Source organism: Camellia sinensis, chromosome 13 (genome assembly GCF_055761805.1).
Source record: "Camellia sinensis isolate YWXY chromosome 13, ASM5576180v1, whole genome shotgun sequence".
Taxonomy (NCBI): domain Eukaryota; kingdom Viridiplantae; phylum Streptophyta; class Magnoliopsida; order Ericales; family Theaceae; genus Camellia; species Camellia sinensis.
This window is the reverse complement of record NC_138973.1, coordinates 28,539,241-28,565,015: the sequence shown is the minus strand read 5'-3', so window position 1 is coordinate 28,565,015 and position 25,775 is coordinate 28,539,241. Positions and strand designations below refer to the sequence as shown.

General features: G+C 32.6%; 1 protein-coding gene and 1 pseudogene across 1 annotated transcript; both read left to right on the top strand.

Moving 5' to 3' along the window:
* The first annotated feature begins 10,718 nt into the window (after positions 1–10,718).
* LOC114305119 (alcohol acyltransferase 1) lies at positions 10,719–14,730 on the top strand. Its single transcript, XM_028250244.2, has 2 exons — positions 10,719–12,405; positions 13,567–14,730. The coding sequence occupies exons 1-2, from the start codon at positions 11,959–11,961 to the stop codon at positions 14,512–14,514; spliced, it is 1,395 nt and encodes a 464-aa protein (XP_028106045.2). The 5' UTR covers positions 10,719–11,958; the 3' UTR covers positions 14,515–14,730.
* Positions 14,731–19,545: 4,815 nt separating this feature from the next.
* On the top strand, positions 19,546–25,564 carry LOC114291782 (replication protein A 70 kDa DNA-binding subunit C pseudogene; annotated as a pseudogene).
* Positions 25,565–25,775: the final 211 nt, after the last annotated feature.

Genomic DNA, 25,775 nt, shown 5'->3' with positions numbered 1-25,775 from the left:
GTAGTGTTGTGACATTGGTAAAATTTTAGTTTGAAAAACATTTTTTGCCTTTTAAAAATGAAAAATATTTTTGTCTAAATAGACGTTTTTTCATTGACCATGAAAAATATTTTTCGTTAATTTTTTTTTTTTATTATACTACACACTAAAAACTATAAAAAAAATATTTTTTAAAAAATATTTTCTGTCTAAACCAAAGAAACCTCACTATCCAAATTATTACCAGACCTTGATGGATAGTGATGATACAACTTGTTGATGTTTGAACATGTGGACTGCAAGGAGATTTTATCCCCCAATGAATCGATCCAATAAACAAAATATCGAATTATCAAAATAGTAATGATTGAGAGCTCTAGGTATAGAGTTCTAAATAGAGCTCAATATATGGTGGCAAGGTCAAAAAAAAAAAAAAAAAAAAAAAAAAAAAAAAAAAATCAGAAAAGCAAGCTTAAACATCACATCATAGTGGGGACCTACACAATTAGAGCTCTCCTAAAGCTCAAGAATTGGAATTACACAATACTTTTACTATAAATATATACTCAATGATATTTTGTTTTAAAGTGAATGGTTCATAATGAGACACATCATTATGTATGAATTTTTTATTTCAATAACGTTAATCGCAAATAAGGTCTCAAACAATCTTAATCTGATACTAAGACTAATAAAATACACGATAAGAATTTTAAAGTTGTATTTGATTCACAAATTTGGAAAGAGATTTGAAAAGGAAATGAGAAAAGATATATGAAATGTAAGTGAAATGTAGTTATATTCCATTTACATTTCACATCTCTTTTCTTTTTCCCTCTTACAACAGAACCTAAGAATTTTACTCACACTCCGTTTGTTTGGACAAAAAATATTTTCTAATGAAAAATATTTTCTACAGAAACCATTTTATAGACAATGTTTAACGGAGAAAATATTTTTCTATATTTGGTGATGATGGTGGTAGAACGAAGGTAGAGATATAGGTGGTGGCATGATGGTTGGGCGACAACCAGTGGCGGAGCTAGAAAATTAGGTTAGATAGGGCATATATTAATTATAATTTTTTTATTTAAAACAAATTTATGAGCAACATTAAGATAATAATCATTTTATAAGATAAATTTAAACATAAAAAATTACATATTCATTATTAATAAGAACAAATCAAAATTCTATAATAGTGTGGAATAGCTCGGTGTGAGATGATGATGTAAGTTTGCAATTTTAGCACAAAAAATTATGGATCAAAATTCATAATTTTGAAAAATAAAAACACATCATATATAGCACAAATTATAATAAAATCTATTTAATTTTTATGTGAAAAAAAAAATATTAAAGAGATGACATTGCTTGTAAATGATGTGTTTTGAATAAAAATTATTAAACAGTCTTAGATTATCATATGACGTTACCTACGTGATACTCAAAGTATAGGAAATCACAAATCACACTAAGTGGTATGTTAACTATTTGAAAATAATGAGTTCATTGTATCTAATCTATAATATTTTTCGTTACACTATTGATTTAAACTACTACATAAATAATATCACATAGTGTTTCCAAAGTATCAAATAACTACTTGTTGTGAACAATATAATAAATTATTAGCCAAAGAACATGTTAAGAAAAAAAAAAAAGAGAATACATTTTATACATGAAAAAAAAAAAAAATTGCAAACCTGAGGGGGCACGTGACCCCCCCTCGGCCTATGCTGCCTCCGGCCCTGGCAACAACGATGGTGATGGTGACAATGATGGTGATAATGGCTGTGGTGATGGTGGTGGACCCCTGTGAGACATTTATTCATTTATTTGGTAGAAAATTTGGGCCTATAGCATTTTCCGATGGTGGTGTGGTGGTGGAGATGAGAATGGTGGTGGTGGTGGTGGTGTTGTGACATTGATAAAATTTTAGTTTGGAAAAAGCTTTTCGCCTTTTAAAAGTAAAAAATATTTTTTTTGCCTAAATAGACGTGTTTCATTGATTTTGAAAAATATTTTTCGTTAACTTTCGTTTTTTATTATATCAAATACTAAAATATTTTTAAAAGAATATTTTTTACCTAAACAAACGAAATCTCACTGTCCAAATTATTATCAGACCTTGATGGATAGCGAAGATGCAACTCCTTGATGTTTGAACATGTGCACGGCAAGGAGATTTTATCCCCCAATGAATCGATCCAATAAACAAAATATCGAATTATCAAAATATCAAAATAAAACGTGCAGGGATTCCTACTTGTGCGTTGGGTTTTTCTTAGCAACATATGAAAAAGATATCATTAGACTTTTGTGGCTAATGGGTGATCAACGGTGATGATGTTCAGATTGAGAAGGGTTTGTGTCATTTGTAGTTCGTTTCAATTTTTATTTATTTTAAATTAGCCCTTGGGTCGGTTAATATAATTTTTAAACTTCGATTATAGTATTAAAAAATTTAGGTAATTATTAAAAAAAAGTAAAATTTTAATCTCTATAACAAAATAAATTTTTAGTTTTATCAATTTAAATTTAAATATTTTAAGTTATTTTTAATTTGAATTATTTTTTTGTTGAGTAAAACCAACAAAAATGGATTTTTTTCATTGAAAAATGTTTAGTTCGGAAAATGAGTTCCGAACAATAATGTCTTGTTCAACACTAGTATGTCAAACGGTTCTCGTTGTAGGATTTTTCTCCTAGTTGTCATTCAATTGAGGCCTTTTCTTCTGATATGTTGGAGGATAGATTTCTAACGACTCTGTTTCTCAGTTTCATATGAATTTGAAGAAGAAATGCAATGGTATAAAATTGAAGAATCATCGTTCAGTTTTAGATGAGATGCATTGGTGTTCTCACTATTAATGGGTTTAGGGTTTCAAATAAATCAACGAGAAAGAGAGACTGTCATTTTTCAGTTTATTGAAGGAGAGGGACTGTTGTACGTCATTGACTGATGGAGATGGTGTGCATAACTTGGGTGATGATATTATAAATAGGGATCAATTTGGTATTGTGGCATTAAAAGAAATATTATTAAAATTTAGTGTTTAGAGTGGGTGTTCAAAGAATTGAGGGGTCGAAAGAATAAAAGTAGGTGTTAATAGCAACTGTCTTATTTTTTTTATATTCCAATAAGTCTTATGGATAACACAATTATCAAAATATTTCTAATAATAATATTCATATTAACAATGCGAATATTTCGTGAAGGAGCGTGGAGACAAAGTCGAGCTCTAACCGGTTATTTATTTATTAAATTTGTTAGCGAAGGAATTTTTTGAAATAATTATAAGAAAATTTAGAATTTGACCATAAATAATTATAATGTTTTATTTTTAGAGCTTGACCATAATAACAAAATAAATTCTAAAATTTTAATTTTATCAATTTATATCACTTACTTTCTTTCATTAAGTAAAACCGACCAACAAAAATATTTTAACCATTTTTATTCAGTACTATGTTATCGAACAAAATCTTAACAATTAACAAACCAGTACCGAACAACCTCAAACAACATAACAACAATCGAAAATGACAAAAAATCATTAAGTCGAGGATCGAGAAGATAGACAAACTTACCAATGCAATGCCAACTTCATCCAAGTTGTTGTTATCATCTTCCATTGCTGGACTCATCTAAACTGTTGATTTCTTATATCAACGAATGGTGACGGCAATTTGAACTAATGACTTCAACTAACGACTTCATCCCACAGTATCAATGATTTTTTTATTTAGGGTTTAGGGTGGTGATGAGAAGATGAATACCGTTTAGGGTTTAGGTTGGTGAATGGTCTCTGTCAAATGGTTTGGTTTGGTGGAAGTGGGTGTACAATGTTGTAGAGTGTAATACTAATTGTGTTCATTTAGTGGGTGGATGTTTCATTGGAGATTACCTTTATAGAAATTTTACTTCAAGTTATAATTATAATAAATAAATAAATAAAAAGTTTAAATTGAAGGGTCCAAAAAATAAATGTATGTGTTAATAGCAGCCCTCGAAAATAATTTGGATTAATTGAAACACAAGTTGGTGAAAAGAGATTTATGAATAAATGTCCCATTAAAATTTAGTTTTCAATTTTCGAAAATACTTTTATAAGTTTTCAATTCATATTTTTATCTTTCTAATAATTTTAAAAATATTTTAATTATTTTTTTAATTTTTTTTAGATTCACTTAATCTTAATTTATTTAAAAAGTAAAAAATTTGTACAAAAATCTTTAAAAAAATTTATTAAATACAACAAAATAAGAAAATGTATTGAATTTTTTTATCTTTGATGAATTTTTTAAAAAAAAAAAATCAAAAATAATACATTTTTTAAGTGTATTTAAATTAAATGTATCTAAAAATAAAAATAAATTTTACATAAAATATCAAAAAAATCACTAAAAATAAAAAATACAGAAAATAAATTAATTAATTAACTAAATGAATCAACACCTAAGAACTATAACATAAATTAAATGAATTGTATTTTATTCAACAACAAACTCATAACGATGAATCAATATATCTGGTTTATATTTAGGCTTATTTTGGAAAGATGGTAAAAAATGGCTTTTTGACTTTTAATCAAGCTTTTGGTTTTTTTAGACAAATGATTTGGGAAGTTGATAAAAAGTGACTTTTTGACTTTTTTTATTAATGTTTGTTTATGATGTCAAATCATAATAAAATGACCAAACTACCCTCATTTATTTAAAATATTTATAACTTCACCTATGCAACACATTTTGACCCATGAGGAGTAAAATTATAATTTCACCGTTGGCTAAAAACCAACTTTCCAAATGAAAAAAAAAAAGACAAAAAAATCAACTTTTAACTTTTGCTACTAACCAAAAAAAGTGACTACAAATCATGTTGTCAAAATAGGCCTTAGAAAACAAACTTGCAAGTCGTAGGCTCCGTTTGATAGAGCTTTGTAACTATGATTTGAGAATATGAGTTGTATTTTGAATTTGTGTGTTTTAGAATTATGATTTGAGTGTAGAAAATTTGTTTGGTTATAGTTTTTGAATAAAGTGTTGAATTGAGTGTAGAATTGAGTTTTGAAAGTTTGATTTGACATGTGAAGTAAGAAAATTTGTTTGGTTATGAGTTTTGAAAAGAGTTTTCAAAACTTAATTCAAATTGTTATAACTCATAACAAAACACATTACTTTCACATTATTGAAAATTTTGATCAACACTCATAACCAAACTCTTTTTAAAATTCAATTAAAAAAATTTATTATTAACAAAAAATAACATTAATCAATTTTTTAATTGAAAATACTACAAAGGAAATAATTTTTTTTCAAAATAAATATTCAAAAAATTTAAATCATAAATATTTAAATAATTTAAATAATCTAAAAATTTTAATAAGTAAAAAATTAAAATAAATATTCAAAAATTTTAAATCGTAAAAATTTAAATAATTTAAATATTTAAAAAATTAAAATTTTAATATTTTAAATTTAAAAACAACTCTACACTCAAATCGTAACCAAACACATAAAACAAAACTCAATTAATTTTTTTTTTTTAAAACTCATAACCAAACACATAACTCGAAACTCTATACTACTTTCACAACTCTACACTCAAATCGTAACCAAATACATAACAAAAAAATTAAAATATTTAAAAATATTTTTATAAAATAGAGTTTGAATTTATTTTTATAAAATATTTTAAAATTTAAAAAATTAAAATCGTAATATTTAAAAATATTCAAAAAATTAAAAAAATTAAAAAATTAAAAAAATCGTAACATATTTAAATATTAAAATATTTAAAATCTTAACAAAATTAAAATATTTTTAAAATATTGATTTGAATGGAATTTGAAAAGAGTTTTGAATTATGTGTTTGGTTATGAGTTTTGAAAAGTAATGATTATGTTTTGAATTGAGTTTTAAGAAATGAATGTAGAATTATAATTTGAAAACCCTAAACAAACACCACACTCAAAAGTGAGTGTGGAACTAGATTTTAAAAACTCCACCAAACGGAGCCGTAGTTTTTATTTTCAATTATTGATTTGATGAAAATGGACTGAATCCTTGTTAGAGCTACAGACCATTCATTTGTGAAGATGAGGTGGAACTAGGGACGATGACAAGTGACAAGATATTAAACTCTATTATGAACCGCATCATGTGCGTGAATCATAGTACGACGTATTTAACCACTTTTTATTTTTGAAACTGATAACGACTGACAAGTGACAACACATAAAATTTGGCTTGTGGAAATTTGGCTTGTGGAAATACTAGTACTAGTCAACCATCTCCCATCTTTTGTGAGTCTGAACTCGGGTGATTATTTGGGAAGTTTTCTGTAGTGGTTCCAAAATAATGTCACGTTGTTTTAGGGCAAAATTCTTAACCAAAAAAATAAAAATAAAAAATAACATAAAAAGGCAATTTATTCTTTACATCCCTCCATTGTCGGTCACCTCTCCACCAGTTCCCACTATATTATATGAGAGTTTTAGAAATTAAATTTTTTAATTTTTTAAAATAAAAATTTTGTTGCAAAAAATATGTAGGGATCAATTTCTATCGTTGTGAGGATAGTCGTTAAAATGTCGTCTCAAAAAGTCAAAAATATGATTTTTAGCGACAAAATTTTAAAAATATTACTAATAAATATAGTTTTAGGGACAAAATGATTTATTTTTTGAGAAAAAAAATTTAGTCCTAAAAAAATAATAATTCATCACTAATGTCCAATTTTTATTACTAAAAATATAATAATGACTCATTTCGCAACAAAAATATTGATCTCTAAAAAATAATTATTCCTAAATTTTGATCTCTAAAACTTTAATTTTTTTTACTGCTCGGCGAGCCCCTAGCCCCTCCCTCCTCTTTTACAGCCCTCCCCTAGTTTCTCCTCAATGGAACCACCTCCTCCCTCCATTGTCTTCCTCTTCTTTCTTTCTTTCTTTCTTTTTTTCTTCTAGCATAGTTCTAAATATCGGCCGATACGTATCGGAAAAATGGGGTACCGCGACGGATACAGGCCGATATACCACTGAGATTGAAAATCGCAGGAGTATCGGCCGAGTCCCAGTACGTATCGGCCTGTAAGCGTTACACAAGCCGCGACGGGTCGATACTCACCGATTCGGACCGGTACGGGAAAGAAAAAGTTGAAAAACCTTTGAAATGATTTTTAAAATTTCACCACCGTGACACCCGATTCCCGATATGTACCGATCGATACTACCGATACCGATACTCCGCGATCGATACCGTTACGTTACCCGATACTGCGATTTAGAACCTTGTCTTCTAGATCTAAAAGAAAGCACGCCCAATTTTGCTGACAAAACTTTCGAATTAACCATCTCGAATCCATACAAGTAACATTGCTTTTCAATTCTAGCCAAACCCCAATAGAATATTTCATTTTCTCTCTCTAACTTCTATCTCAATTAAACCCACTTCTCTGTATGTTTAACTTTCATTATTCAAACATATTTTTTGAAAGTAAATATCGTTTATGGAATTGAACAAAATAAACATCATTTATGCTGCAAAATGTATGGAACAAATGAATTTATTGTATATAATTTGAGTATCACAACAACATCAACAAAGATCAATTTTTGGGGAACTATTTCCTCACCTAAACTTGGACATACCAAGTAACGAAACCCACATATTATTCTATGCTATGTTTCATGCTTAGGAATTAGAGCCGTAATAGTTCCACAAAAATTAAACTATGATTTCATGTTTTGTTTCATAGTTTGCAAAGTAATTGCTTGTTTGTGTATTTGTTTGTTTTGATTTTTAAATAAATATGTGTGTGTATGTGAGAGAGAGAGAGAGAGAGAGATATGGAGTGAAGCCGAAGAGGCAAGATGTATTTTTTTTTTTTCGCTACAATGGAAAGAAAGCAAGATGTATTCATTGCTGCTTCAAATCGTTGCAAATTTACCCCTTTCAAAGCCACCACAAATCGTTGCCGAAAACTGACAAGTGCAGATCATCTCCCTCTTTTGTTTCTAGATCTAGAAGAAGAAAGAAAGGAGGATGAGAAAGAGGAAAAGGAAGGAATGAGGGGGTGATGCGGCTAGGGAGGACCGTCGAAGGAGGAGAACGATTGGAGGAGGTCGCTGGAGGGGGGAGGAGGGTTAAGAGGGATGTCGAAGCTGTTCGAGAAGATGGCCGACACTGGAGAGGCGTGAAGTGTGAACAATAGTTAGGTTGGTGTGTTTTTTTTTTTTTTTTTTGAGAATTTTGCCCAAAAACGACATTGTTTTGGGGTATTATAGGAACCACAGCAGGAAAGCCCTGCAGAGGATCCGGACTCAGATTGTGTTTTATAGTATAATGCTTTATGAAGAACTAGCGTATGAACTTGTTTGATGCATAGATTAAATAAATAATTAAAAATAATTTTAAAATTAAATAAGAATATAAAATTTATTTAAAAAGCATAGAAAAATAATTTAGAATGAATTAAATTTTAATTATTTTATTAGCATATATATATATATATATATATATATTGCAGTTGTTTTGTCATTAATTGTATATTTTATTATATGTCATAATTTAATTGGTAAAGATGAAAAAAATAGAATAAATTAAAAGAAATTATATTTATGATAAAATAAAAATAAATTTCATTTTATAAATTTTTTAGTTCTAGTTTATTCAATGTTAAAGTTTATCATAAAACTTAAACATACCTTTTGGAAATAAAACAATATATATATATATAATCATTAAAATCGATCAAAAGACCAACCAATTTACACAAAAATTAATTAATTAAAATTTTTTAATTTAATTTAATTTTAAAATTTGAATTATTTTCAATTGAAACATGCATAACACTATAATATTAAATAGGAGCATATGTTTACTTTATATAACTAAAACAACTCACTTTTTTCTTCTTTTCCCGATGTGGTATTGTGTAAAATAAAAACTAACAATTGTTCAGGTAGGAAGTTTATTTCAAATCAAACAATATTAGTTATTTAATCTTCAATTAGGCCAATCTTTAATTTATTTTGAATCAAACAAATCTAATTAATACTTTTGATAAAACTGCTAAGATCACTATTAAACTAGCGAATTTGTCAAAATAAAAATGGTTCAACCTAATCGGTTAGGTCAAATGACCAACCAACTTATACAAAAATTAATTAATTAAAACTGTGAAATGTTATTTTAATTTAAAATTTAAAATGTCTTAGATTGAAGCATATACAACACTATAGTATTAAGGTTCACTTTATATATGTGAAACAATTAACTTTTTCCTTTTTTTTCCAATGTAGGATTATAAAATACAAGTTTATTTCTGATTAAATAATTTTAGTCATTTAATCTTTAATCAGATCAATCTTTAATTTATTTCGAATCAAATAAATTCAATTAATATATTTTGATTAAATCAATGAATCAGTCAAATAAAAAATGATTTAATCTAATTGGTTAGGTCAAAAGACCAAGTTATACAAAAATTAATTAATTAAAAATTTTAAATTTTATTTTAAAATTTAAACTATATTGAATTGAAACATGTACAACGCTATAATATTAAATGGGAGTATAAGATTAACTTCCTATGAGTAAAACAACTCACTATTTCCTTCTTCTTCCGACGTGTGATTATCAAATAAATAATAGACTAATTAGAATTTTATTTTTATATGGTTAAATGGAAGCTAACCAACGAAGATTTTCTTAATTGTTGAAAATTAAGAAAATCAAGAAAATTAGTATGAGATATTGAAACTCTCACAAGACTCTTCATTAAAAACTCCGTTTTGCTTATATAATATATAAATAGATAGATGTGGGGTATTATAATTTTGTATTGGGTGATTGAAAAATAAGAAGAGACATGGCGATTGATGATTGATGGAAGAATATAAACACGTGGTACTCCGAAAGTACCTAAAAATTTACCGTCTGAACTCACATTTTTCTATATATTTATTTGCACAAATTACATTAGGATTTGACTTCTTTCAAGTTGGACAATTTGAGAGAGTGTTTGGGCTTGCTAAATCCATTCGAGGATGGATTTCGGTGATTTGAGCCGTTCAATTTTTATGATTCAGTGTGTATATTATTTATGCGAAAAATAAGATGATTGTACATTGGCATCTATAGGGTTGAATTATATTTGTTTTGAAAAAATGGACGACAAATATAATTTTAAAAATAATCATAGTTTTTTGTAATATAAATTTGATTCAAATAGTGAATGAAATTATTAACTTTGATTCAAATAATATAAATTTGATTCAAATACATATGTCCGATTGTCTTATTTTTTATATGAATATTCTACTCAACGAATCCTAAATAGTGAACGCTTTGAATCATCAAAATCGATCCCAAAATGGGCATACTAGGCTTAAATGTTTTCTCAGGTTGAGATGATCAATTTGAGAAAAACCAAACCCATTACGTTAATAGTTTTTACATTTTTTCCGTTGTGTCAATTTTGATTCCTAAATTTTTAATTTTAACTATTAACTTTAAATTTTATATCAATTCAGTTCAATTGACAATATCATTAGGATTTTTATTAAAATTATTATTAAGTTGATTGAGATTAACTTACTGAATCAATCAAATTTATAATGATTTGAACTGTCCATCTCATATGATTAACTAAAAAAAAAGAAGATATATTTAAAAAATTAAGTTGGTAAGTCATAAATAATCATATTATCAAATCACATAGGTGATGTTTGTTTGGAAGGATTCAAGCATGAAATGTGGCTAATAGTTCATCTAAACTAATAATTCGTTGATTGATTGAAATTTTTTGCACTGGACTATGAATCTCAAATCTATGAGATTGTTCTATCCCTTGGGGGGGGGGGAATATAATCCATAGGATAACTCATCCCATGAGGATTAGGTGGTGAAATTACATTTTTTACTCTACTATTTAATATTTTTTAAAAATAAAATTTATTTATTAAATTATTTATACTATTTATACTTAATAAAATTTATTTATTAAATTATTTATTTTAATAACGTGGTATTAATTATACTTTAGTAAAGTAATATAAAATTTAAAAATCTTAACTACAAATTAAAATAAATTTATGTAATTTTTATTAATATTCTATGCATTTAATTTTTTTTTAAAGTTCTAGTAAAAAAATAAAATAAAATTTATAATTCAGATTTAATATTCCTATTATTTAGTAAATAATTCAAAAGAGCAAAATATCTTTTGACCATTTATCATTTTCTATAATATTCTAAACAAACATAGGATTCAACAGAATAGTTTAATCTATATATCTAATATCATGACTAAACAAATATAGGATATGAATCCAGTCCAACCAAATAATTCGGGGATAATGTAGCCCATGACTAACAGTTTAGTGGATTATAATCCTCCTTATCCAATCCGTCCAAACAAACACACTCATATATTATAATAAATGAACGATCTATTATTAAAAACATGTATTCTTATAAATAAAAAGAATAATGTTATATGCACCAATTAATATACTAATTAGTTGTGGCATAATTTTAGAGATTTTGGATATTTTTAATTTATATAATAAGTGGAGTCAGTAATAATATCATAACACTAGTTGGTACACTAATTGATGCATGTAGTACAACTGAAATAAAAATGTCCTAATAGTATGACAATTAAAATTTGGTAATTAACATTTGGTGAATTTAATTTTTATATGAATAATTTTTTTTATTTAATTGTATAATATGAACTATTTATTTCACTGAAGTGAATCCAAATTGACTTCATAATTGATCAATTTTATAGTGACGATGAAATTTTCAACTTTAATAAATCCGGACTCGTAAAAAAAACCAATTGCTCTACGCGGTGGGTTTCTTGTCTTCTACTAGATCATTTCTCTATAAATACCTTTCAAATTCAGATGCAAAGCACACGCAGATATTACATCTTCCTTATTTCACATTTCCTCCGAAATGGCATCTTCAACTCTTCCCCTAGCATTTATAGTAAGAAGACAAGATCCAAAACCTGTTGTTCCATCAAAGCCCACACCACACGAACTCAAACAACTCTCAGACATAGATGACCAAGAAGGTCTTCGTTTTCAACTTCCAGTGATCATGTTTTACAAAAACAACCCTTCAATGGAAGGGAAAGACCCTGCGAGTGTGATTAGAGAAGCACTAGCCAAAGCACTTGTGTTTTATTATCCATTTGCAGGGAGACTTGTTGAAGGGCCTAATCGGAAACTCTCGGTGGATTGCACAGCCGAAGGGGTTCTATTCATAGAGGCAGATGCAAATGTGGAGATCGACTGGCTCGGTGACGCGGTTAGGCCAGGGTGTCCATACCTGGAGGAGCTTCTGTATGATGTTCCTGGCTCCGATGGAATTGTGGGTTGTCCTCTCTTGTTGATTCAGGTAATAATGTTTGCTATAGAGAGAATTATGCACTGATTTTAATTTTCTAGATTGAATGTTTTGAAAATTTAATTTTCTGGTTTTCATATATATATATATATATTTTATTTTTTAATGAATATTTTTAAAATTTTAAGTAATTTTTTTAGATGTACCTTAATTAGATATATTTGTAAAGTAAAATATTTGTAAACATTAATAAATACATAAGAGTACAAAAAATATACTGAATTTTAGTATTTTTTTCTCATATTTTTTATATTTAGTGATTTTTTTTATAAAAAAAATCACAAATATTATATTTTTTAAGTGTATTTATGTTAGGTGTATCTAAAAAATAAATAAAAAATTATTTAAAATATTAAAAATATTAACTAAAAATAAAAAAATAAAGAAAATAAAAAATTTATTTTTCTGAAAAGTAAATTTAGAAAAGTCAAATCAAATGCAAAGCAGTTTACAGTAACTCTAAAAAAGGCAGAAAGTATTGTACAAAATTAGAACGTAAAAATAATAATAATAAATAAATAAATATATAACTAATGTTATTGATTGGATGAGAATTAAGACAAATTAAAAAAATTCAACATTAAAATTGAATCAATTTAAAACACAAATACCAAAACCGACACAAAAGGTAATGACAACCAACATAAGTTATCCAAATTTTAAATAATGTTAGGGATCAGGAAAAAAAATATCATGAAATATATTATGAAAATTTTTCATCATTTGATTTGTATGTGGTGTTTTATTATATGTGTAATCCAAAGGTGGAGAATCTTTCATGATCATCTTCATAACAATTTTTTCATGATCCCTAATAGGGTAAACTACCAATACATCCAACAGTTGGACTTAATTTCCATCAAGTTTTACTGAAAATAAATCTTGGTAAAATTATTGTTAAAAATAATTTTTTTGTAATAATTTTTTATATATGTCGCTAAAAATTGACAATTAGTGACTTTTCTTGTTATGATTTTTACAAATTGTCTCTAAAACTTATAATTAGTGACTTTTTTTATAAAAATTTTTTTTCATAGGACTTATTAAATAATAAATCTACTTATTAGGACCTACACCAAAATACCCCTAATATTACTCAAATTTTAAATATGTGGCGACTGTGTTCTAACCTGTGGTAATAAAAATATGCAGGTGACGCGATTTAGTTGTGGTGGATTCACATTTGCAATACGTCTGAACCACTCAATGAGCGACGCTTCTGGTCTTATCCAATTCCTGAACACAATCACTGAGTTTGCCCAACAATCCCAAACCAAAATTACACCATCTGTCCCACCAATTTGGCAAAGGCACCTGCTCTCTGCAAGACAACCTCCCTCCATTACATGCCCACACCACGAATACGACCAAGCACTAGCCGGAGCCTCTACCACCACCACGACGGCCAATGAAACCACCACGATCAACCGCTCTTTCTTCTTTGGTCCCAAAGAAATCAGAGCCATTCGCAACCATCTTCCCCACCACCACCACAGCACAACAGCCTCAACATTCGAACTACTCACCGCGTGTATATGGCAATGTCGAACACGCGCACTCTGCCTAGCCCCAGACGAGATTGTTCGCGTCTCGTGCATAGTCAATGGCCGGGGAAATAAACACGGCCTCAACCTACCTCCTGGATACTATGGCAACGTGATTACCTATCCCACGGCGATGACAAAGGCAGGAATGTTATCTATGCTTCCATTGGGATATGCATTGGAGTTGGTAAAGAAGGCAAAGGCACAAGTGAGCGAAGAGTATTTCAGATCAGTGGCTGATCTTATGGTGATAAAGGGACGTCCTTCGTATACCTTGGAAGCGAATAAGGACTATATCGTTTCAGATACAACTCGGGCAGGGTTTGATAAGGTAGATTTCGGGTGGGGAAAGCCGGTGTTTGGCGGTGTTCCTAGGGCGATATCTTTGATTAGCGTTTTTGCACGTTTTAGGGACATTAGAGGAGGAGAAGATGGGATTGTGGTACCGATATGCTTGCCAGAATCAGTCATGGATAGGTTTGAACAAGAGTTGAAGAAAATGATTCAGGAGCCTGTGGAACATCCACCTTATCATAAACCCATTTCCATGCTCTAAAAATGTTCAGTCCCTATCTTAAAAATAAATAAATAAACAAAAAATTAGGTGTTCAACCTTGATAACCTACAACAACTGTAAAGATAATTAATGAATAAGTACTCTCCATGTATTGAGTATTATTTGTGCTATAATCTTCCCAGAATGTAGATCAATATTTATCTTATTTTTGGTTTGTGAAAAATCTAATTGGCTATGATGTTCTTGTTTTCTTTCCTTTTATTTTTTCAGTGGTCAAAAGTTTTTTTTTTTTTTTTTGAAGCAAATTAGTGGCCAACTAATCTACAAATCTCGTCAAGAGCATCCACCACAATACTTCACATTTTAGATATTAGTTCTGTTTCATATTTTAATTACGATTTATATACTGTAATTGATAATCACATTTTGTGGTCTAAGACTTTTTTTATCACATGCACTAACTGATAAGAGCATCTCCAACGGTTAATCAGATTTTTCACCAAATTTGAGTAAAAAATGACTCATTTTACCAATTTGATACCACTCGCTCCAACGGTGCACTTTCATCAAATTTGTGCCAGAGACAACCGGTTGGTCGACCGGCCGGTCGACCGGTTGGTCGATCGGTTAAGCAAAATATTTTTTTTTTTTTTTTTGATTTTTTTTTTTTTTTTGAACTTTTTAAACCTTTTAGTGGTCGACCGGCTGGTCAACCGGCTGGTCGACCGGTTAGGCAAAATTTTTTTTTTTTTTTTTTTTTTACTGTTTGAACCTTTTTCTTCGAACCGTTTGAACCTTTAGGCGGTCAACCGGTTGGTCAACCGGCCGAGCAACCGGCTGGTTGACCGGTTGGTCTCTCCCAACGGTTAGGAACAGTGATTTGGTAAAATGCTTCGCTTGTTCTCATTTTGGTACAAGATTTGCTGAATTCTGGATTTGATATCGATTTGGTGAAACCGTTGGAGCTCAAAAAAGTGACTTTTTCATCAAATTTTGAATTTGATATCAGGTTTGCTGAACCGTTGGAGATGGTCTAAGCAACCTGATAAGTCACCAGCCACTTAGTCCACTCAAGCTAAGGCTTTAGCCAATCAGTCCATTCCAGCCAAGGCTTCAGCCAAGAAGGCTTCAGTCATACAGCAAGCTCCACATGCTGCAGTAGCTTATACCAGTGCATTCTAGCACGTGTTAATAAGGTAGAGGTAGTTAGCTTGTTAGGAATTAACCACAAGTTATTAAGTGTTGGTTAGGCAGTTATGGCTGTTGTATATAAATAGATCATCTCTGTATTTGATTGTCAATGAGAATAATATCAAGAACTCAAATTCTCTTTATGGTATCAATGCCCTAGGCTCCTACGAGCACTGCTCTTCAAGAAGCTCATCAATGGTTTCTTCCATCACCATAGGTGTACCAAAAAGTGTACCAGAGTCCTCTTCTGCAATTCCTTCAAACCTCACATTGTTGATCTCAAATCTTAATGCATTTGTTACTATCAAGCTTGATTCATCCAATTACATAGTTTGGAAGAATCAATTTTACAACATCTTAAGAGCAACCAAGCTTCTTGGCTATGTGGATGGATCTGAGGTATGTCTTTCACCAATTGTCTTAGATTCAAACAATCTCGAAATTTTGAATCCAAAGCATACTCTATGGACTACAATTGATGCACATCTCTTGAGCTGCATAACAGCAACTCTGTCACCTTCACTCTTCACATCTGTGATTCACTGTCAAACTAGTCATGATGTTTGGCATACTCTTGCCAAAAGGTTTACTTCTCTTTCTCGATCTCACATCCATCAACTGAAGAACAAATTAAGTTACATTGCTAAGAAATGATCAACTATTGAAGAATATCTGAATAAATTCAAAGTCCTTGCGGATCAGCTTGCTTTGGCTTCATCATCTGTTGATGATGAGGATTTAGTACTTTAGTTCTGAATGGATTACTTGAGGAATATAATGCTTTCAAAACTATTATAAAAGCTAGATCAGATCCTATTGTTGTAGATCAACTCTGCTTTCTTCTGTGTTTTGAATCTATTCATATAGAGTCTTCTCTTAAGCATTAACAAGCTTCAGAAATACCAGGATCTGCTGCCTATATTGCTCCTCGAGGACATTATTCTAATGAAGGAAGTTAGAAAGGCTATTATAGGGGCAGAGGCAGTTTCAGAGGAAGGGATGGAGGTAGGTTTCGAGGTCAGATGACTAGTCACTATCAGAGAGGAGGATCAAATCAGTTTCAAAAAAGCATATATAACTCTGCACACACCACAAGACCTAGCTCTAGCTCTGTAAACAGCACAGTTAATGCTTCTTTAATCTGCCAAATCTGTGGAAAGGCAAACCACACTGCTCTAGACTGTTGGCACAGGTTGGATGCTACTTTTCAGAGCTCTCAGACTTCCTCTTTATCCTTCAATTCCTCTCCAGGTCAAAGCCAAGCTTATGTAGCATCTGCTTATGCACCCTCAATCTCTTCACCCTCTTCATCTGAAACCAACTAGTTTCTTGACTCTAGAGCCACTAACCACATGACAAATGATTTACGTAATCTCTCTCTTTATCAACCATATCGAGGTCAAGATCAAGTGGCTATTGTTGATGGTTTTACTCTTCCCATTGCTCATACTAGTAAAGGACTCCTTCCTACACCTTCTTTTCCTTTTCATCTTACCAAACTGCTGCATGTGCCTACTCTTTCTTCAAATTTACTCTCAGTCCATCAGTTAACCAAGGATAATCATTGTACTATTACTTTTGATAAAGTTTTCTTTCTTGTTCAGGACAAGAATACTCAGAATATTCTATATAAAGGTTGCTACACCAATGGCCTTTATCCACTCATCTCTTCATCCTCTGCTAGTTCCTCTGTTCCTTCATCAATCTGTCTTTCATGTTCTGCTACTTCAGCTGCCTTCTTTTCACCTGATTGGCATTCTCGACTTGGTCATCCATCTTCCAAGAAGCTTCTTCACATCATGGCTCATCACCACTTAGGTTCTAAGTCTTCAGCTTTGTCTAACAAGAACATCAGTCTTTGTGAACATTGTTGTGTTAGTAAAAGTCATAGGTTGCCTTTTACTTTGTCTAATTCCACTGTCAATAAACCATTGGCCCTTATCCACACAGATGTTTGGGGCCCATTTTCTGCTTCTATTTCTAGTTTTAAATACTATGTGTTGTTCATTGATGATTTTAGCAAATTTACTTGGGATTTTTCCTCTTCATTACAAAAGTGAGGCGTTTGATAAATTTCTTGAATTTAAAAGTTTTGTTGAGACTCAGTTTCATACTCACCTTCAAGTTTTAAGGAGTGACAATGGGGGAGAGTATTTGAGTAAGCCATTTCAACTTTTCCTCAAACAAAAAGGGATTGAGCATCGACTTACTTGTCCTCATACACCATCTCAAAATGGTGCTGCTGAAAGAAAACACAGGCATCTCATAGAGACTACTGTGACTCTTATGCATCAATCTTCTCTAGCCTACTGGTTTGATGCACTTGCCACTGCTGTCTTTCTTGTTAATAGACATCCCACACTCAAACTTCAAAATCTCACTCCTTATGAAGTCTTGTTCAAACAAAAACCTGATTACACTTTCTTGAGATCCTTTGGTTGTAGATGCTATCCATGGCTTAAACCTTATACTTCTCATAAACTTCAAACCAAATCTGTGCCTTGTGTATTTCTTGGTTATCAACCTTCTATTAAAGGTTATAGGTGCCTTGATCCTGCCAAAGGAAGAGTCTATATCTCTAGACATGTGGTCTTTGATGAATCATTTTTTCCTTTTCAGTCTTCTCATTCTTCTGTTTCTACATCATTTTCAATATCACAGTTGCTGAATTTCTTTTGGTCTCCCTTAGACCAGTCCAGTTCTTCCTTTCCAACACATGTTTCTCCTGCAGCACCTCAACATACACATTCTTCTCAAGCTTCACCAGCTGCATCACCTCAGCATACACATTCTTCTCCAGCTTCACCAACTGATATCCCTTAGTCAGCAGCTTAGCCACCTATTTTCTCTTTTACTGCTACCTTTCCCTCAGTCTAGGCAGCTTCTTCTTCTGCTACTGAATCTCACTCAGAAGCTCAACCAGTCTCTTCCTTTTCTGTTCCTCTTCTATCCACAATTCCATCTGATCAGATTGTTATTTCCAAAATTTATATTGATCTTCCCTGTCTTACTTCCAATACTCATCCCATGATTACCAGATCCAAATCAAATTTTCCTCACTCTTCTCTCACTGCTTGTCTTTCTTCTTCCTCTCCTCAGTCTGAACCACAAACTTATCAACAAGCAGCTTCTTCCTCTGTTTGGCAGACTGCTATGCTTGAAGTATTTCAAGCATTACAAAAACAAGGCACTTGGTCTTTAGTTGATCTTCCACCTGGAAAACAAGCAATCGACTGCAAATGGGTTTATAGAATCAAGAAAAATTCATATGGATCTATAGCCAGATATAAGGCAAGGTTAGTTGCCAAGGGTTTTCTTCAAACAGAAGGGGTGGACTATCATGAGACTTTTAGTCCTGTGGCTAAGCAACCGACTATCAGAATTCTGTTATGTTTTGCTTTACATTTTGATTGGCCCATCAAGCAGCTTGACATATCTAATGCATTTCTCCATGGTGCTCTTGAAGAAGAAGTTTATATGGTCCAACCTCAAGGTTTTGTTCAACCTAATCAATCTCAGCTTGTTTGCAAGTTACACAAGGCCCTCTATGGTTTAAAGCAAGCTCCTAGCGCTTGGTTCTCCACCTTCTCCAACTTTCTTCTCACTCATAAATTTGTTTAAAGCCATTGTGACTCTTCTCTTTTTATTAAGAAAACTTCTACTGCTATTACCATTCTTCTCATCTATGTAGATGACATTCTTCTCATAGGAAGTGATCCTCCCTATATTAACTCTCTCATTACTCATATACATACAACCTTTTCAATAAAGGAGCTTGGCCTTGTCAATTATTTCTTGGGTATTTCTGTCACCAAAACTGCTTCTGGTTATGTTCTTTCTCAGCAAAAATATGCCTAAGATTTGTTGACCAAGGCTGGTATGAGTGACTGCAAATCTTACTTCTCTCCCATGGCTACTAAGTCCACTTCTAGTTCTCTTACTGCAGCAGGTGATACTCCCTTTTCTCAGCCAGCTTTGTACAGAAGTTTGGTCAGAGCACTTCAATATCTTACCCTTACCAGACCAGATTTAGCCTTTGTGGTTAATCATCTTTGTCAGTTCATGCACTCTCCTATGACTAGTCATTTTATCTTAGTCAAAAGATTACTATGGTATCTTAAAGGCACCATATCTTATGGCCTTCATTTCACTTCTAGACCTCTTCTTCTCAATGCATATTCAGACTCAGATTGGGCAGGTAATGTTCTTGATCGAAGGTCCACCACTGGTTACTGTGTCTATCTTGGTCCTAACCTTATCTCTTGGTCTGCTAAGAAACAACCAACTGTCTCTAGATCTTCATCTGAGGCTGAATATAGGGCTTTAGCACAAACTTCAGCCGAGCTTAGTTGGATTGAGATGTTGCTTGCTGAACTTCATATCTCTGTTCCTGTGCCTACCCTCTGGTGTGACAACTTATCTGCCATAGCTATGAGTAACAACCCTATGTTTCACGCCCGTACTAAACACATTGAGGTCGTTTATCACTTTGTTCGCGAAAGAATTGCCTCCAAGAAGCTTCATATCAGTCATATCCCCACTTCTGATCAAGTTGCTGATATTTTTACTATATCACTATCTGTTGCTCGTTTTCAATATCTTTAGCACTAGCTCAATGTCCTTCCCAGTCCACTGAGCTTAAGGGGGTATGATAAGCAACCTAATAAGTCACCAACCACTCAGTCCACTCAAGCTAAGGCTTTAGCCAATCAATCCATTCCAGCCAAGGCTTCAGCCAAGAAGGCTTCAGTCGTACAACAAGCTCCACATGCTGTAGTAGCTTATACCAGTGCATTCTAGCACATGTGTTAATAAGCTTGAGGTAGTTAGTTTGTTAGGAATTAACCACAAGTTGTTAAGTGTTGGTTAGGCAGTTATGGCTGTTGTATATAAATAGATCATCTTTGTATCTGATTGTTAATGAGAATAATATCAAGAACTCAAATTCTCTTTACTAACAGTGATAAAAAATACATATAATTGTGATCTTATCACATTATTAATTATGGATTATTTAAGTTTAATATCAAGTTTTATTGGTTATTAATCACACTTAAAATCCATGATTTAAATGTTTATTATCACGGTCAAAATATGTGATAGAATTATCTTTTAATGACGGTCGAAAAGTGTGATCGAAAATGACCCTTAACAATCATACCTTCAAAGATTACACTTTGACAAAATAAAAAAACTCGTGGTTAAATAATATATATCACACTTTCTTGTAGATTACACTTTGTAATAGTGGACCTTAGGCGAATTATAAGAATAAGGTCATATTACATATTTTTTTAATAAAAAGTTTACACATAAAATGACAAGTACCAACAAGTTTTTTTTTATTTAAGTTTACTTGCACATACAATCATTAAAATTATAAATTAAAATTTATTTTCATATCTTAAGATATGAAGAAATCATTACAAAACTCAAAAATATAAGAAACTAGATTGTAATTTTATGTTTAGTTGTTGGGAGAGCTCACACAATTCATTTGTTGTGTGGTAGTGTCTAATTCAACAAATATATATTTTCTCCCTCTCATCTTTAACCTCTCTAGTCCCATATCATTAGGGATAAGGGTGTAAATTTGGCCCGGCTTGGCCTACTCGGGCTGGCCCATGTTAGGCCTCGTGAGCTCCTGCCAAAATTTGAGCCCGACCAGGGCAGGCCATAGGCCAGAAAATTAGGCTCATGCCTAGGGGTATTCAGGCCTTGGGTGGGCTGGTGGGCCTAAGCTTAGGCTTAGGCTTGGGCAGGCCCGAACATTTTTTTTGTTTTTTTTTTTAATTTTATTTTTTCTACCAAAAGTTTATTATTTTTCACTAAAAATGACATTGAGTCTTAGGCGAGCTAAGCCTCAGACCGGGCTTTGAATCGTCAGAAGCGGGCAAATGGGGCGGGCTGGGCCCACAGGCCGAGGAGGGCTTCAAAATGATGGCCCAGGCCTAGGGTCTCGGGTTGGGCTTGGGCCTGGCCCATCCCCAGCTGCGGGTGGGCTTCGGGTTGCCCAAGGGCCACAGGGTATTTTTACACTCCAAATTAAGGATAGAATTAGGGAAGTAGAATCAGATTGATGCATCATTTTTCATACAACAATGTTACATTTCCATAATTTATCATTTCTAAATGACTCATGATGATGTGACATCGAGATTAAGACCACACATGAATGTTTGAAAAATTAAAATTTAACACTTATTAAACACATCATTAGGGATGATTTTTAGGAATGATAAAATGAGAAGAAAAATGCATATTTTAGTAACTAAAATTGTCTTTTATTCATATTTTTGTTAACGGACGTTAAACTTAGGACAAAATTGACAATCTTGAAGATCAAAATAACAAAATTAAAACTTAAAAAAATAAAATATAAAATAACACATATTTTAAAAATTAAAACTGTCTTTTATTTAAAAATAAAAATAAAAATTGTAGGAATTCAAAGTTAATATGAGTCCGGGAGTTTCACATCCAACGGGAACGCCTCATTCAATAACTCAAGCAACATGACAACAGACTTATCTGTCCACTGATTAAGCACCTTCAGATGTAGAAGTCGAACAATGAATGACAAAGATATGAACTTCTGACAACCCGAATACAATTCACTTCGTGTATCTTGAAGAAATTTGAAATACTTTGCAGTCTCTGCATTTGGACTGAGCTGGGGTTCAGATGCATGGGGATCAGGCCCCTGTGGTTCATTACCCTCAACACTTGTATCGTCATGTGGATTTCCCATAGCCCCTTGTATCATTCCAACTATGTCGTCCCCAATGTCTAAATTAGCCAATGTTTCATTCTCTCGATTACCATGCAGAGATACGTAAGATTCCTCATGATTAATCCAATATTTGTAATTTTTTAAAAAACCATTCAAAATCATATACTCCCGTACACCCTCTCGTACAAGATGGTATCGATTCTCACATTTTCTACACGGATAACTAATCATCGAACCTTCAACCCTATTGGTGTAGGCAAACACAAGGAATTGATCAATTCCATTAATGTATTCCCTCGACATCCTATTTGGAAAATCAATCCAACTCTTATCTATCATCTGTACTTTCCTCAAATGTACACTTCACTTCTTTTGTAATCTTCTCAACAATATATATACATATATTTAAATGTCAGCCATTTTCCACATGCATATATGTTTCCCACCATTAATTTGCTTCAGGCAAACTTACTGGGAGATATACATCTCACATGCAAACAAATATGCCCTAGAAAAAAATAAAATTGCAACAAATGTAAGGGTCATAATGATATAGGATTCTGAGGGAGGCAGGTAGAGAAAGAATGGAAAAATTAGTCATAATTAGTCATATAGTCAATCTTTCACGGCAGTTATAATAAAAATCCTTACCGTACAAAGTTGGCAAAATTAATGATCTTAGATCACCTACTAGTCTAACACATTTTATTCTTGCAACCCAATAAAGAACAAGTCAGATTGTCCACTTTTTTTTTTCTTCTTTTTAATAGTTTTGAAATCTTTGTCAAACTATCAAGAATTTCTTCTACCAATAATCGATGTTTAGAGCTTGGAGGCCCACAGTATTGTGGATGTGATTGGCGTTGTGTATTTTATCAGTCTATCTACTTCAATAATAAGAAAAAATGGAACTGAAACTCAAAAGATGGTTCTCCAGTTGAAGGACAAGTCTGGAAGAAATGTTGAATTGACTTTATGGGGAAATTTTTGCAATGCTGAAGGACTTGAAATGCAAAAGATGTGTGATTCTGGGCTATTCCCTGTTCTGGCTGTGAAATCTGGTAGAGTTAGTGAATTTAATGGGAAGGTAGTGGGAACCATATCTTCAAGCCAGTTGATCATAGAGCCAGATTTTTCAGAGGCTCGCAGGCTAAATGAATGGTTTGAAAAGGAGGGGTGAAACACTCCATCTGTTTCTATATCCAGGGAGATAATATTTATAGGAAGAACAGATGTCCGGAAGACTATATCCCAGATTAAAGATGAGAAACTAGGGACTTCTGAGAAGCCAGACTGGATTACAGTCAGTGCGGCTATGTCGTTCATGAAAGTAGATAATTTCTGCTATACAGCATGTCTAATCATGATTGGGGATCGACAATGCAACAAGAAGGTTACGAACAATGGAGATGGAAAATGGCGGTGCGATAGATGTGATCAATCTATTGATGAGTGTGATTACAGGTATATTCTGCAGTTTCAGATACAAGACCACACCGATTTAACATGGGTAACGGCATTTCAAGAATGTGGTGAGGAAATAATGGGTAAGCAGGATGAGGAAAGGTTTGGCGAAATTGTGCAGAAAGTACTGTTTAATAAATTTGTATTCAAGTTGAAAGTGAAGGAGGAGATGTTCAGTGATGAACAGCGCGTAAAATCCATGGTGGTCAAAGCAGAGAAAGTTAATTTCTTATCAGAGTCTCGGTTTTTTCTGGATTTGATGGATAAACTCAAAGTAGAGAATGTCGGTTCTTTAGCCCCGATGACAGATGACGTCTTTCTGAACACTGGAGTAAATAGCCCTGGATCGGGAAGTGTTGGAGATAGGCAACCTCCTCTACCTAGTGCAAGTTACATGGGAAGTACTAGCAATGCTGGTGGAGAATTTGGGCTACCAGCAAATCAAGTGGGTTAGTATGTGAACCAGTACAGAGGTTCTAGGCTTCCTACAAGTGGATCTACTGGTATGTACTTAAGCTGCAACAACTGTGGTGGTTCGGGGCATAGCTCTATAAACTTCCCTAGTGTTATGAGCGGTCAGGGACAATCATACGGAGGTGGCTTTGCTAATAGGGCATCTCCTGGGGCAGGTGTGGGTGGTGGTGCATCGGGTGAGTGCTTTAAATGTAATCAGTCAGGGCATTGTGCTAGAGATTGTTCTGGTTTGAGCAATGTACCTACTAGGCCAAGTGTGGGTGGTGGTGCATCGGGTTAGTGCTTTAAATGCAATCAACCAAGGCATTGGGCTAGAGATTGTCCTGGTTTGAGCAATGTACCTCCAGCTTATGGAAGTGGCAGTGTCAAACCTGGAAGATATGGGGATGTTCCAAAGCAATGGGTTGGCGGCATTTGAGGTTTGTTGCAATCAAGATTGTAAAGATCTGTGCAAATATATGCTTGTGCTGTCAAGATGGAGGTTCTAGTTTTGTTTGGGGACGAGTGTTGTGATATGTTTTCTCCATGCAGTAATAGGGGTTAGGACAATGTTTGGCTTCTTACATTAGCAGTTAGAACTCGAGATGAATTTGTATCACATGATGTAAGCATAGTTATATGGGGTCTAGGTTGTGTGGCTAGGCTTTGTGGACATGCATGGTCTGGAAGGGTTTGGTTTTCTTCTCATTGTTTCGTGTAAATTATTTCTCATGGTTTTCTTCTTCTTTTTTTTTGAAGGATTTTGAACATAGTTTAGTATGTTGGCTTTAATATTGAACATAGTTTAGTATGTTGGCTTTAATATGATTCATGCTTGAAAGGTTCTTGAAGGTGTATGGTAACAAGCAGTGGATGCGAAGTCTCTACTTCAATTCAGTTAAAGGTACATAAAAATGGGGTGTCCATGGAGATCGAGTAACGAGTACGAGGGGCAATCTAGTAAGCTTGGAGCTGGAGGATGGCAACCGGTGGTGCACATACATGGCGGTCGAGGCGGTGGGGCCCAAAGGGAGAAAAACATCTACTCTGTGTTTGTAGACAACATACCAGCATCTATGGGGGCAAATGGGTTGTATAAGATCTTCTCCAACTACGGAGTCATGCTGGATGTGTACATTCCAAATAAGAGAAGAAGATCTACAGGTTCTAGATTTGGATTTATAAGGTATGGTTGTCCGGTAGCAGTGGATATGGCTCTACAAAAAGCACATGGACTTTGGTGTGATGACAAAGCACTAAAGGTCAAAAGGGCTGAGTTTAGGAAGGAATATGATCACAGGCAAAAGAAATTCGTCCAGTACAGCAGTGGAAGGAGAAAGAAGGTCACCAATCTGAGTACGTTAGGCATCATGGGAGTAAATCGTATGCCGATATGGTCCGAGGCAGGGTAGTTCAATCCAGTTCAGCTCATACTATTAAGGTTCAGAGGGGAGGGAAT

What these genes read in the sequence shown, in the direction of transcription:
- LOC114305119 (XM_028250244.2), top strand. Translation starts at nt 11,959, where the DNA reads ATGGCATCTTCAACTCTTCCCCTAGCATTTATAGTAAGAAGACAAGAT. An exon ending in GTCCTCTCTTGTTGATTCAG is followed by an intron (nt 12,406 to 13,566) that starts GTAATAATGTTT and finishes AAAAATATGCAG; the next exon opens with GTGACGCGATTTAGTTGTGG.